Here is a 14606-nt window from a genome sequence, read left to right as displayed (position 1 = left end):
CGTGGCAGGAGAGAAGGGCCATTCACTGAATGGATACAACGGGGGAGCCACACATGCTTTGTCATACTCTTTAGGGAACCCTTCTTTCACCAAGGCATTAACCACAACCCAAATTTTCTGCTAGTGGTAGCACTGTCAGCTGAAAGCAAAGCATCCTTGGCAAGATTGAGATAATACACCCCTCAAGCCGTTGGGGAGACGTTAACAGACAAAAGAGGGGTGCAATTAGCTCAGTCTCACAGAGCAACAGTCCTGTCTGTTCAGCAACAGTCCTCCCAATTCGGGCAGCCGGTGTAACAGCTACACCCTCTTCCACCACGCAGTCACACGGGGGCACAGAGCAGCTCTGCACCTGTAGGTTTCGGGAACTAAAATATATGATATTTTAATGAGAATGGGGCAGTGTTTATAATAATAATTATTCCCAGGGGACAGTGCGAGGGCTAAAATGTTTAGGCACGTCTCTTCACCCAAAAAGCGCAAGTTACTCCTGCTGAGTAGCGACGTGGATACCTAAAGGATTCCCTCAGTGTGCAAATCACCTGGTTTACCTCTACACACTAACCCCAGCAGGATAAAAATTCCATTTTCAAGCAGCGTCGCATGCAGAGCACTTCCAGAAAAAGGCCGAGGTGGACAGCTCCGTCCGGAGAACACGCACCGCAACGTCACGGGGAAGAGCGAGCCACTTTGGGTCAAAATCAACACTGTCATGCAATGCTGCAAACACCTACTCCTACATTAAAGTACCTGTACTAGATTTCAACGTATCCTAAATTTAGCAAGTCTGTCAAGTCTCCACCTAAGAACGTTTCTACTGAGTTTTCAGTCCTTAAAACAGCGGTTTGTAATGACAAGACGTTGGATGCAAATGGCTTGTGTGATAATGTCTACATTATTACATGTCATAGTACAAATGGTCATTATACGGAATAAAGACTTATTTTTCAGTCCTCTGTACAAAATCAAACAAGGCAAAAAAAAAAAAGATGTTTCAGACACTTTGTGGTTTTTGTTTCGAGAAGAATGAATACAAAACGTTACACCCGCAGGCAGACAACAAAAGGTGAAAGTTTCCATCTTAAAAACAGTTGTCAAAATTCTTCATGCACACACTCCGTCCTACCTCCTGAAGCTGAAGGTGACCCCCCGTGACGCACAATCCTAAGCCTTATCCTAAGTACCTTACTTCTGAAATTGCTGAGACGGATAGGACTCGACTCCATTTATCCATCCATCCATCCATCCAGTGATTAAATGCACTTGTTCAAAAAGAAAGGCCTTTATCCAAGAGAAAAGACAGGAAACGTTATGGTGAAGAACACACAGTTTCCAACAGCAAAGGGGATGGAGCGCCTTGAAGGCCACCTTCTCGCCAGCAACAGGAGATGCTCTACCAGCTTTGCCAAAGAAAGTCTAACACAGTAAACAACACGAAATACAGAGTTCACAGAGCTTTAGTGTTTGTGCATAACTTGCCACCCACTTCTCTCCCTGCAGACAGGGGGGGAAAAAAACAAGAGTCCATTTCAGTTTTCATACTCATTGACTTAGAAACAAAGTCAGTCAAGCTTCCTACAGGAATTCACACAGTGAAAAGTCCTTCCTCCAAAAATATACAGGATCACTCAGCTCATTTTCATTCTCACGCACCACTTAAAAAACTATTAAAACTCTGAATTTTTTTCAAGCAGCATATTTTGCATTTGTCACCGGCAGGTTTGTCGTAGAAATCCTAGAAAGTTAAAATTATATCATACCATACAAAAACATGTAAACAAAATGGATATTTTTTTAAAGGCATGCATGCTCTCGAAGAGGATTAAAAAGTGTTTATTTTTGGTAAAGAAAAGATACCTTGCTCAGCATTTTTAAAAGCACCTTAGTGATTTAGGAGCCTAAGCCCAAATAACTTTTAATTTAGATTTGGGCTCCTAAACATCTACATCAATTCTGTAAAATTACTTAAGCACTTGGAAAAATTTTTGCCGTGTCTCTGGATCTTGCAGAATTAGGTTTTCTGTAAGCAGCAGCTAACTTGGAGAGAACACTCAAGAATGTCTCATTAAGGTAACTCAGTCATCAGCTGCAGTTTTTTTGGATCCTCCATAACTTAGTTTATGGTATCGATGAAAAAGTTTTTCCAAAGAAGATAAGTATTTTGTGACACCACTCCACGAGTTCCTTTTCCATAGACAACACAGGATACAACGATCAAATCTGAACAGGAGTAGGATTTTATGTTCCCTCTGAATAACTACTAGCGTCAAAGACTGTGTTACTTTTCCACCTGTTAAGACTGAGAAAAACAAACTTACAAAAAACATCTGTAGCACAGCATTAGGTAAAAATAAGGAGCATTTTTGGCACCATACATTTTTAAATCTAAGCTTTTGGGCCCAAAGTATAGCAAGTTAAACGTCCCAGTGGCAGCTGGGAAAGCCTTATCTGAAATGTGACATTCTTAAAGGAATTATTTGTTTTTTTGGAAGATGTTATTTTGTGATCGTTAGCCGATCTCCAAGTAACGTAGACAGTGGAATTCAGTCTAAATATTCCTGCCAAATGTTTACACCTTAGTGCTCATATACACAACACAAGTATATTGCACTGACACAACGGCCAAAATCCACATTAATACAGTCAGGCATGAAACGTAGTGTCTTCTTTTTGCTCTTTCTTTACCTTCTTAGTGTCCTGACCAACCAGCCCTAACATCTGCTTTGAAATTGAGTTGCCAGGTTGCTACTTTACCTTGGGCCATAGCGTTACGGGGTCTGTACCTATACTTGTGAGTATTATCCTTAGGGTAAATGTGCTTTGCAATTCAGCAATACCTAGTTCATAGCTCGGTAAATAATTCCTTGAAAAAGGAGAAGCTTGCCTAATTTTTATGAAGTGCACAGTGGGGGGGGGGGCAGCCACGATTTTGGGTTTTGCCAGCAGGTGTCTCACTCCACACACCAAAAAAAACCCATCGTGCCGGCAAATTTATGTAATAATGCACGGGGGGGGGGGGGGGCAGCCACGATTTTGTGTTTTGCCAGCAGGTGTCTCACTCCACACACCAAAAAAAACCCATCGTGCCGGCAAATTTATGTAATAATCCACCCTCTGTCACAAGATTTGCTCAAGCACTGGTAAAAATACCTCTAGGGGTGGCTTTATTCGGGAACTCAATTGCACAACTTCATCCAATCCACCGGGGGGGTTTCCTCCTCCACCGAGAGCAGACTAAGGGACGCTGCAGCTGCTGAAAGGGCTTCTGCTTTTCTTGGTCCTCTGCTTGTTTGGTCTGAGGTTGACGACGTCTCCGCCGTTAAGAGTGCTACAATTCTGGTTGGAGTGACTTCCACCAGCTGTGTTAAAAACACCTGCAGGATTTCAAGACAAGAAAAGCATTTGTATCCCTTTTACTTCTTGCACAATAGGTTAAGACACAACACTTCCACAGCAATGCACATTCCTCTTACTTTTTAAAGGCTTTACCTATTTCTGGGTCAATTTTGCAGCTAAACTGGAAGTAGAGCCAGCTGGAATTACTAGCTAGGAAGTATTTAAAGCTGATATATATCTATGTAATTGAAAGGCAGCATGTGCACTCATCTGCCTATGTGTACGCCACTAATTGCACGGTAACAAAAGTTATGGTTAGTTGAGTAATATGATGAAAGAAAAACAGAAGAATTTTAAAGTTTGCTGAGAAAAAGGAAGAAGCCTGATTAAAAAGGGAGTGTTTTAAGGAAAATAAATGAACTGACTCAGAAAGGCTTTAAAGAAGGACTACAGAAGTTCAGAGATCCCTTACAAAAGGCAGTTTACAAAGGCCGCCCGATTACGCGCCAGATTCTATCACTTGTAAATCCGCACCACGATGAGTAACACAAATACTAATTACATTTAAAAACCCAACGAGCATCCTTTCTCAAGTCCTTATACAACGTTTGCTTAAACAAATTTAATAACAAGGTGCTTGCCAAACATTAGCTAGAAGCTTTAGTACATCAGTTTGACAGCTCTGATGGCACAAAAGACTTTCTGGTTGTTTATTAACATATACGTACCGATCTTGTTACTGCTCGTGTGCGCTAGTTCTGGATCTTCCACCGTTTGTTGCTTCAGCCTTTGAAGGTATTTATCAGCCAAATATTTAAAAACTGCAATGTTAAAAAGAAAAAAGGTACATCAGAGCATGGTTAAAAATAATCCTCATATCAATTATAACACCTGCATATCAAAATTCTGTGTGGTGACAAAAGTGCATTCGACATCACAGGTTTAGCACGACTTTAGCACCAATCTACCTAGGATTTTGGAAAAATCTACAACTATAGGGCAATTTTCAGAACCCTGTATATGTTACGATTATTTAAAACTGTAATTAATAGCTCATGTAAAGACAATACAAGAACATTTTGCGTTTTCTCTCGCAGATCTTTTTTCCAAGGTGAATGATGATAACAGAGGAGAAGCAATTAGTTTACTATTAAGTTGGCCTGATTAAACAAAAAAATTAGTTATCAGAGACTACAATTCATTATTATTCAAACCTACCCCACAAAAGACAGTGAATTAATTTTATAAGAGTAGTCCTATGAAATTAAATATCAACATTAAAAAGTGGTACTTGGGTAGTAGTAAAATATCACCAGTAGACAACAGGCTGCAAGAGACCCAATCTTTTAATGTACTTTATTTAACTGTGAAATAATCGTTTGTATCAATTATTAGTTATTAATAATTAACAAAATTATCTGTCTTACAGTTTGTATATTGTAATAATTGAACTGCTACATAGAATTTATTTTCAGTGCTTGCTGATAGTGGTTAGGAGTAAGCAGCCCTAACACACTGGCGCCTCTAAATGCTGAAGCTACGGACTGTTTGTGAAGAGAAAGGGAAGATGTACGCAAAGAAATGGCAATATCAAATAATTCTAGCTACGATTAAAGCGTGCTGCTAAGAAATACCAAAAGGGCTGCCCACAGCATGCAACACCACGGGAAGTAAGAGATGAGCTCCAGAGCAGAGGCGTATGGCAGAGGGCAGGACTGACATCTCCTACCTTCAGTCACGTTCAGGTCTTCCTTCACAGATGTCCGGTAGAACCTTAATTTTAGCTTTTTTGCCAGTGCTTCTGCCTCCTCACTGCACAAAAGAAGAAGAATTGGTATATACCGATTTGTGCAATTTGCCAGCGTTTATTCTTAACAGACAAAATGGCTTTGTGGTGAGCTAAACCACAAAGGTGGGTTAAGAAACTCAGGCAGTCAAAAAATAACTGATCCCTAATTTCATGGAATCACATGGGGTTGGAAGGGACCTCTGGAGATCATCTAGTCCAACCCCCTGCCAACGCAGGTCCACCCAGAGCAGGTCCCACAGGAACATGTCCAGGTGGGTTTGAATGTCTCCAGAGAAGGAGACTCCACCACCTCCCTGGGCAGCCTCTGCCAGGGCTCTGCTGCCCTCACAGGAAAGAAGTTCCTCCTCATGTTTAGATGGAACTTCTTTATATTCAAGAAGGTATTTTACATGCAGTTTCTTCATGACCAAAAATGGGTGCTTTTCAATATTTATTGACTTCATTAACTAACATTTCCCAGGGTTTGAAGACAGGCGTCAGTGAACCCAAAAGGAAGGGGTGTGTAATTAACAGCACTAGAATCAGCACAATTACTGCTGCAAAGTCAAAATAACAACTAAAAAGCAATCCTTAAGTATATTTTAACAAAGCGGTACACTATGCAATCACATGAGTGCAGATGAAATCAAGAATTACTTTTTTTCCTGTGAAGTGAAAGAGAGCTTATACTAAATTTTAAGGAAAAGCTGAGGAAAACTTATGAAAAATTCCCCAAGGCAAATCACGCCATCAGAAAGACGACGGTGCTGAGGCAGACGGAGTGTTCTGAGAACAAAACCTAAGTGACATACCATGAATAAAGGAGGAGTTCAAATGCAATTTTGCTTTTCCTTTGAAAAATCCTCAGTAGTCTTTGCAGAGGGAGCAGAAGCTGATTTATGGCATCAATGAGAGCAAACAGAGAACAAAGAAAGCCAGCGCAGGAAACAACAAAAAGAAGAAACAATTTAAATCTCTCAGGAAGATGGGAGAAATAAAGAAGTGGAAAATGATCCAATTCATCATGCAGTGTTTTCTACATGAAGTGCTGCGGTAACTAAAAGTTAGCATTTGTTAAGCTGATTTTATGGAAAGAATGAAATCGGTCGTAGATACACAGGCACAATGAACAGAGAGTAGAAAGTGTAGAGAAAAATCCACTGCAGAAGGATCAGCACCATGCAGATTGAGAATATTAACAGATAAGGATTTCTATACAGTTACGATGCTTTGATAACAATGAGCAATAAAAAGAAGTTGAAGAAAAGCAAAGCAAAAAATATTAAGATACTTTTTCAAGCAACCTGTTTAATACTCCTACTTCATTTTAGCTAGCATTCACTCCCCACACTGGACAGTGGAACTTCATTGACAGTTTGCAGTTTTACAGTTCCAATTTACAGTTTTAGGAGTTCCAATTGAAAAAAAACAAAAAGCAAGAATTGTATCAGGGCAAAACCAAACTCTTTGTGCTATTCCTCTTTTTTTTTTTTTTTAAGGCTGTTACTTCTGAAGGCTTGAAGCAAAGAGGAAGCTCTGAGCTTGGCAAGCACACCTGCCCGAGTAACGATGCTCATGGCCTGTCACCTGTGCTTTTAGGGCACGTTTTGGTGCAGGGCACAAGTCTGACAATCCACACATCCTAAGTCTTCTCCAGAAACTCCCACAGATGTTTTTTAAAATGCATATAAACGGGGGGCATACGTTATTCTTCACAAACGGTAAGATAAAACTCCTACTTCTTTATACAAGAGTCATCAAGAAGATCAATCTTATTCTGCACAAGAACTGTGGGAATGTCTCCAACTTCGTTCACGACCTTCTCCTTCCAGGTGGGGATTGCTTTGAAGGACTCTCTGTCCGTCGTAGAAAACACCAGAACACAAGCCTGGGCTCCTAAAAACATACAAATGGATTACAAAGAGAAATAAATGCAAAACAACAAACAAATATTTAAAGAAAAAAAAAAGAAATAAATGCAAAACAACAAACAAATATTTTAAAAAAATAACGGTAAGATAAAACTCCTACTTCTTTATACAAGAGTCATCAAGAAGATCAATCTTATTCTGCACAAGAACTGTGGGAATGTCTCCAACTTCGTTCACGACCTTCTCCTTCCAGGTGGGGATTGCTTTGAAGGACTCTCTGTCCGTCGTAGAAAACACCAGAACACAAGCCTGGGCTCCTAAAAACGTACAAATGGATTACAAAGAGAAATAAATGCAAAACAACAAACAAATATTTAAAGAAAAAAAAAAAAAAGAATCAGATGTAATGTATTTCAAATATGAGGGATTTGTCAGGTTTCTTCCATAAAAGTGCACTTTTACCACCAGCTTGTGTCAAACCAAGGGTCACAATGTCCCCAGATGAAAATAGATTTCCAGATTATTTTGATCATTATCCCTGTTCTTCATGATGGCTACGGGGCTGTTACCTTTCAAACTACTTCCAGCACGGGGCTGGGGAAAGGAACAGGAGAGGGTGTGTGAAGGCTGGAACAAAGGAAAGGGATGTTGGCTTACGGCTCCCTGTTTTCCAGACAGCTTAAGGGAGGCCAGAAAGCAAATACTTTTCCGTATGCACTATTCTTTGTGCTCCAGTAGTTTGGATTTTGAAAAGCAGAAAACTTCAAAGCTTTCAGAGAAAGCCACAATTATTTCAAGTAAATGGTTTAGTAGCTTTTTGGAGAAAATAAGCGTATTTTTAATTCATACTCATTCTTTCACAGCCCTATGATAAATTATAAGAAATGTTTTGTGCCACCTTTGTCATGGTTTTGTAACAGCGTTGGCAAATGAGTTAAAACCCACAAATACTAAGATGGTTTAGTAGCTTTTTGGAGAAAATAAGCATATTTTTAATTCATACTCGTTCTTTCACAGCACTATGATAAATTATACGAAATGTTTTGTACCACCTCTGTTATGGTTTTGTAACAGCGTTGGCAAACAAGAGTTAAAACCCACGAATACTAAGGTACTTCCATTCTTGAAATATTAGCAAGTGGTCTTTTGACTGCCCAGCAGCCCTTTGTTATCCTCAAGAAACCACTCTTCTTTGCATATAAACACATGGAGAAACACTTTATATGCCTTTAATATACTTGATATTTACTAAGCGAGTGTAAGAGGAATAGCTAGCTAATGTCTTTGAGACTTGGATGTTATCTTGTGGCAAATATCCCAGTCAAATTACATAGAGCACAAAAAATGTTTCATCAATATGAATTTTCTTTTATCTGTGAGTTTCACCAACTATCTCCCATTCCTGTACTCGTCTTTGTATTTATGAACACAAAGCACTTGAGTTCTTTTATTAGGTTTCCTTTTATTTATCTTTTCACAGCTAGGTTCAATCTCTCTTTACCAAGGTTTTCCTATGCTCTTTAACGCTCTTTGGCAAGCCATTAAGACCCCTTTGATATGGTTTTATACAGAATAATAAGAGCAACTGCCCTCAGAATTTCAAATCAAGTTCTACCAATACACAGCAGCAATGTGGTCTTCCATAACTTTCCCTATTACTCATGTTCTAAAATTTTGTTTGTTTTCCCTAGCAGCCACACCATATTCTGATACATGCAATTCTTCCACTTTGAATCCTGTGAGACAGGTGTAAAATTAATTATTCTTTCCAAAGCAGGTAACTTTGCACTTGTCAACGCTGAATTTAACCTCCCATCTCGCAGTCTAGCTCAATCGAGCCTCTCACGTTCTTTGAGACTATTTATTAAAAGACTCTCTCCATCTGTAAACATCATCTTGTTTAGTTTTAAGACTTAAGAAATCCATTGTGAAGTGTCCACTCTAAAGCACGTCATCTCTCTCCTTCCACCCACTCCTTCTGAATGCTAAAACGTGGACATAACTGATAATAGTTAAGTTTAGAGGGAAAAGTCCTAGCATGTGGTAAGTAAAAACATGGTGACTTATAACATCAGACCTTACCTAATTAGATATAACAACATGGAACACGGTGAACAAGAACAGTAAAAATCACTCAGCCATATTGCTTTTTAAAGAGAATTACACAACAGCCTCTAATTAGGAATCAAACCGCAGAAGATGCTACAGGGCAGAGATCTTACTAGGTAAATTCTTTTCATCTTTTAAGAATGTTGCTAAATACTCAATAGTTTTATTGAGAACATAAACCAAAAACCTAATAAGGGGCTAGTGAAGATACCAGTGGTAGAGGATGGAAGAGGATGCTTTGCTTCACAAAGAAGTGATCAAATACTCCTTTGAGAAACATCCCTAACACGGACAGAATGGGTGGTGCTGCGAACGACAGCCACCCCTGCAACCAGTGGTAGAGGATGGAAGAGAATGCTTTGCTTCACAAAGAAGTGATCAAACACTCCTTTGAGAAACATCCCTAACATGGACTGAACATGGGCTTAGCACAGAAATGAAGCCCCTGGCCCATTAGAAAACGTGTGACTCCCATCAGATAGAAACTGAGGAGACACATGAAGCCCCTGGCCCATTAGAAAACGTGTGACTTCCATCAGATAGAAACTGGTGAGACACATGATACAATATAAACAACAAATGATTAAATACATCCAGAGCTTCCTTCAACTCTCTGAATTCAGGCTGCTGGACTCCCCGTGTTGGATGACCACGGGCACGCAGCTCCACTGGCTGCACGTATTTGCCTGTCCACAGAAAGCCAGGTGCCAAATCCACTGCCAGCTTGAATTTTGTGTCTCTGCAAGGCTGCATGACTTTGGTCTCTGGAGAAGAAGGGCTCAGAAAGCTTTCACTGCATGAGCAGGGATGAGCTGCTGATCCCTGAAGAACTGACAACACATAAGGTTCCAGGAGAACGCGTAAGCCCTAGTGACAGTGGGACAGTGACCTGTGGCAGAGGCAGACCTTGAAGAAACAGCCAGCATCTCTCTAACCTACCTCAGAAGTGCCCTCCCCTTATCTCCAATAATCAGCAATGAAATCCTCACATTTCCAAAGTAAGCTTGACCTTTTGCTTCTGTAACATCGTGCTTGCAGACCTGATGCTAAACCAAAATTGCACTCCAGGCTCTTACCATTTCCCTTGGCCTTCATGAGTCAAAGTCTAGTGCAGACCAGTCACCACACCTAATAGCTTGAACTGCTAATGCATCCATCAAGCTGTCTGCAACGGGTATCCACAGGATGACTACGTCCTATTTCACAGCAGCCTCTCAGGGTTCTGAAGGTAGGGATCTAACTGCACCATGCTGGGCCTGAATCACCAGCAAGACTTCAAGACACTCAAGATACACAGTAAGTGAGGGCAGTAAGCATACTTTAAAGTTCTTCTGAACACTCCGTGTTTCAGAATATCAGTCCCAGTGATTACAAGAAAAAGACTTTGGCTTGGAATAATTGAGGAGAGCAAAGCACGCAAGAGAACCCAAGGCCACGAGAGTAAAACAGAAGCTCCAAGAGAATTAAGTACTACCTTCTACAATTCATATGCTCAATTTGTCAGCTGTAAAGTAACAGAACGATCAATTTCCACAAGAGGATCAAAAGAAGTAGGAAAAAAAACCCCTATCTTTCTCTGAAGAAATCGTAATCATCAATTACAAGTGACAACCAGAAATATCACAAAAAAACCCATTAGTTGCCAGATATAAAAAGGTCAGAGGACTGTACCACCCTATAACAGCATGGCACAACTATTATTTTATCTCTAAATGAGGTCATTTTTCTAAGGTTTTCTACCGTAATGATATATTTTTCCCAGACATCAGGTAATTAAGTTTGACAAGAACTAGTGATGGAATCTTTGCCAAGTCATTTATCTCTCTCATGTTAAAAAACAAAAAGGACAGATTTTCATAACCGTTGCTAAATTACATGCAAAGAAAGCCTAATTATGCGATTGGTAACTGGCTAAGTAGATAACCTTCCTTTATATGACTGAATAATATAGTTTCTATCGTATGAAGCACATACTCTTTCCTTCCTGTTGTGTTAACACGCTGAAGGCAGTCCGTACGAGCCAGAGAACTCTTGTGCCTGGTAAACTAGCTTTCTAGGAAAATTGGTGGGCTTTTTTTTTCCCCCTTGGATTAATTTCTAAGTGCCTCAGCAACAGTTTTTGGAACATTTACAAATACACATCTTACAGAAGTAAGAAAACACTTTTCGAGGGGAAAAATAAAATTTTGCATTTGATTTTCTGAATGGCTAAACTCTGTGAAGTTTCTGCACAGATATCGGTCTCATTTCGTTCTGTTTTTCAAAGGGCACCGCTGAGCATCCTGCATAAAGTGATGCTTAATTAAGGCAAGGATCTTACATGAAGGGGAAAAACATTTAAGACCTGGAAAAGGTAAATTAAACATGCTTTACACACACACAAAATAACTAAAATTCTTAATAGAGAGATAGGAAAATATCTTAGAAATGTGCAGACAGAAAAAAACAACTGCCAAATAACAAACATGGTATTTTCACCTCTATAGTAGGCTTTAGTTATTGCATCAAACTCCTCTTGACCCGCAGTGTCCCATAGCATTAGTCTGACATCTTCATCGTTAACTCTGAAATAAATGACAGTTTTGTAATCAATAGAACAAACGAGAGCAATTCAAACCAACGGACATGGAAATCCTTCTCTGTCTACAATACGAGAGTAATTCAGTTCAAATTTAACTTCATTTAAATATAACATAGTTCAATATTGGTAATGGTTCACCTCTGTGACACGCTATGGCAGTAGTCCCTCAGTTACGTTACGTGCCCTTTCCCAACCATCCACATTACATCTTCCTCTTCCTCTACATTTCCCTCTGAGGAAAAATACAGACTTCAAAACAAAACTCAGCTGTCTGAATAATGGCCCTTCTGTCTTTTTAATCAGCTTACAAATTTAGAGAATTTTCTCACTTCTCATTCCCGTAGTATTTTCCATTTTAGCAAACATAATTGGGTATTACCTATTTATATTACACAGACTAAATCTATGGCATTTTTTTTTTTTTCCTGTCATTCTAGTCTATATTGGCTAATAAATTTGTGCCATTATCATAAGCACTTCCCTTTCCTCCACATGAAATAAAAAAAAATTAAAAAATTAAAATCAACGGGTGGTAGAATACAAAGGAAACTTGTCAAAAATCTTAGCACGACAGAGGTTCCAAATTTTATTTTGCTTTTCGTTTATAATTCTAAGTCTTGGATGGGAAACAGAGTGATATCATTTTAGCCCACTGTGCAAGAGAGAAAGCAACTCCCTTTACTGTGTTTTGGAGACAGCAGGCCTTCTGTTTCAAGCCTTTGTAAATCACAGATTACAGCAGAACAAAGAAATAGAGGGAAAGGTAAAAACCAAGAGTATGGCAGCTGTTTCACACGTACTGGATCTGTCGTTCCAGGAAATCCACACCAATAGTCTTCTTGTAGTCTTTTGTAAAGATGCCCTTGCAGTATCGCTGAATCATACTGGACTTCCCAACGGCTCCGTTCCCTACCACCACCACCTTGATGGCCACCTCCATATCTTCTTCCAACATCTCTGCAGCCCAAGTGACTCCGGCTTATTCAGGAAACTATTGATTCTGTAAACAAAGTAAAGAGCTACGTTCATTAAAATGCTGTAAAAAGGAAGCAAGAGGAAAAGTGATCACACACGAGGACTCACAGAGTCAGTACCGTTTATTTCCATCACTGCCACAAACTCCTTAACCGACCTCGGGCGAGTTATTTAACCAGTCTGTACTTTGGCTTGCCACTTATTAATTGGCAAATTATGTAATACTATTGTCATATGTTGATTATGTTCCTGAAGCTCCGCTGCTAACAGAGAAGATGCTCAAAGGATCAACCCAGCCTGGAGCACGGCAGCTTCTAACTTCAGCCACTGTTCTCTATACCCAGTTCAGGTGTTGTCACCCAACACCAACACCCATGCTCTGACACCATAAACCTGTATCATTCTGTGATTGTACCCCTTATCCAGTCCTTATGAACTGGTCTACGTTTGTACTTCTGGGGAAGTTAGGTAAAGAAAAATTCTGAAGATTATCACAGAATCAGAATCACAGGATCTTCATGGTTGGAATGGACCTTTGAAATCGAGTCCAACAATAAAATAATAAAAAAAAAAACCACAAAAAATCTACCACAAACCCCACAAACAGACACAAACCAACAATCCCGGGCAGTAGAGCATGCCCTGAAGTGCCACCTCTACACGCTTCTTCAACACCTCCAGGGATGGTGACTCCACCACCTCCCTGGGCAGGCCGTTTCAGTGCCTGACCACCCTCTCAGGAAAGTCATTCTTCCCAATATCTGATCTAAACCTGCCCTGCCCCAACTTCAGACCATTCCCTCTGCTCCTGTCATTAATCCCTTGGAAAAGAAACTGAATAATCCCGCTGTTTTAAGACATTTTTTAATTGTTTAAAATGATCAATGATTGATCTTATCAACACTCAATCCACAAGTTATTCAAAGTCTGCATCATTAAGTACATTAGGCATGACCACAATCTCACATCACGTGGCCACAGCAGGAGAGCCCATCTCATTCCTCTCTCATTCCATTTTGCCGATGTACAGCTGTCATGGTTTGGGCCAGACTGGCCAACACTGCAGAGACCGAGCTGCTGGAGAACAAAGTTCCCATATAGTACATATAGTGATATATATATATAGAGAGAGAGCGCACATATAGTGCTATATGGGTGTTGCGCACATGGAGATTTTTATATAAAGTAAAATTCCAATGTGCAAAACATGGAGAATAACTTATTTGGCTTACCGTAAAGATATAAAGACATTTCATTCAAGTTTTGGTGGTTTGGGTTTTTGGTTTCTTTTGGTTTTTTGAGGGGTTTGTTGTGGTTTTTTTTTGTTAATGAGGAAGAAGCAGCACAGACAGAAGCCAGGCATCGCCCTGTTCCACGGTGCCGGGCTCCCACCACACTCACGGAATCGTGGCATTGTTGGAGTTGGAAGGGACCTTCTAGAGACCATCCAGTCCCACTCCCCGGCCAAAGCAGGGCTGCCCAGAGCACATCACTCAGGACTCCATCCAGGTGGGGCTTGAAGATCTCCAGAGAAGGGGACTCCACACCCTCCCTGGGCAGCCTCTGCCAGGGCTCTGCCACCGTCACCCCAAAGAAGCTTTTCCACTCTCCCTTCTCACCTGCCCAGCGGAAAATTCCCCCCCGGTGGCCCGGTGGGGGACAAAAAAAGGATCCCTCTCTCCAAAGGAGGGGGGAAACCACAGAGATTCTCCAGCCTCTGCCCATCACCCGCGCTGGGAGAGCCGGGCTGCCCCACCCCCGGCTCCGGGTAACGGGCTTGCATTAAACACTAGGATATATAGGGGGTTTTTACCGCCAAGCACCGCTGACCCCACGGTTCCCGGGACTCCGGGTGGCCGCGCTGAGGGAGGACCCCGGCTCGGCACAGACCGCTCTCCACCGGGGGCTGCCCGCCGCCTCCCGGCCCTCCCGCCGCCGCCGCCGC

General features: G+C 40.9%; 1 protein-coding gene across 2 annotated transcripts; it reads right to left on the bottom strand.

The window, feature by feature from the left end:
• Positions 1-278: 278 nt before the first annotated feature.
• On the bottom strand, positions 279-14381 carry RAB23 (RAB23, member RAS oncogene family). 2 transcript variants are annotated; one of them, XR_001412266.1, is made up of 8 exons: positions 14281-14381; positions 12487-12686; positions 11584-11669; positions 7157-7313; positions 5066-5148; positions 4065-4157; positions 3151-3374; positions 279-2299 (listed from the first exon to the last, which is right to left on the bottom strand). XR_001412266.1 is itself a non-coding variant. In XM_014943950.1 (7 exons), the coding sequence occupies exons 2-7, from the start codon at positions 12639-12641 to the stop codon at positions 3235-3237; spliced, it is 714 nt and encodes a 237-aa protein (XP_014799436.1). In that variant the 5' UTR covers positions 12642-12686; positions 14281-14381; the 3' UTR covers positions 3010-3234. The 2 variants fall into 2 exon arrangements, 1 of the variants encoding a protein (XP_014799436.1); XM_014943950.1 differs by lacking the exon at positions 279-2299 and having other exon boundaries at positions 3010-3374.
• Positions 14382-14606: the final 225 nt, after the last annotated feature.

The sequence above is a fragment of the Calidris pugnax genome, unplaced genomic scaffold (genome assembly GCF_001431845.1).
Source record: "Calidris pugnax isolate Ruff unplaced genomic scaffold, ASM143184v1 scaffold105, whole genome shotgun sequence".
NCBI lineage: Eukaryota > Metazoa > Chordata > Aves > Charadriiformes > Scolopacidae > Calidris > Calidris pugnax.
The sequence above is the reverse complement of the archived record's forward strand: the minus strand, read 5'-3'. Positions and strand labels throughout refer to the sequence as shown.

Coding starts and splice junctions, on each gene's coding strand:
- RAB23 (XM_014943950.1), bottom strand. CDS start 12,641: ATGTTGGAAGAAGATATGGAGGTGGCCATCAAGGTGGTGGTGGTAGGG. Junction 5,149..7,156: donor GATGACTCTTGTATAAAGAA/GTAGGAGTTTTA, acceptor TCTTTTGTGCAG/TGAGGAGGCAGAAGCACTGG. Junction 3,375..4,064: donor CACGAGCAGTAACAAGATCG/GTACGTATATGT, acceptor GAAATCCTGCAG/GTGTTTTTAACACAGCTGGT.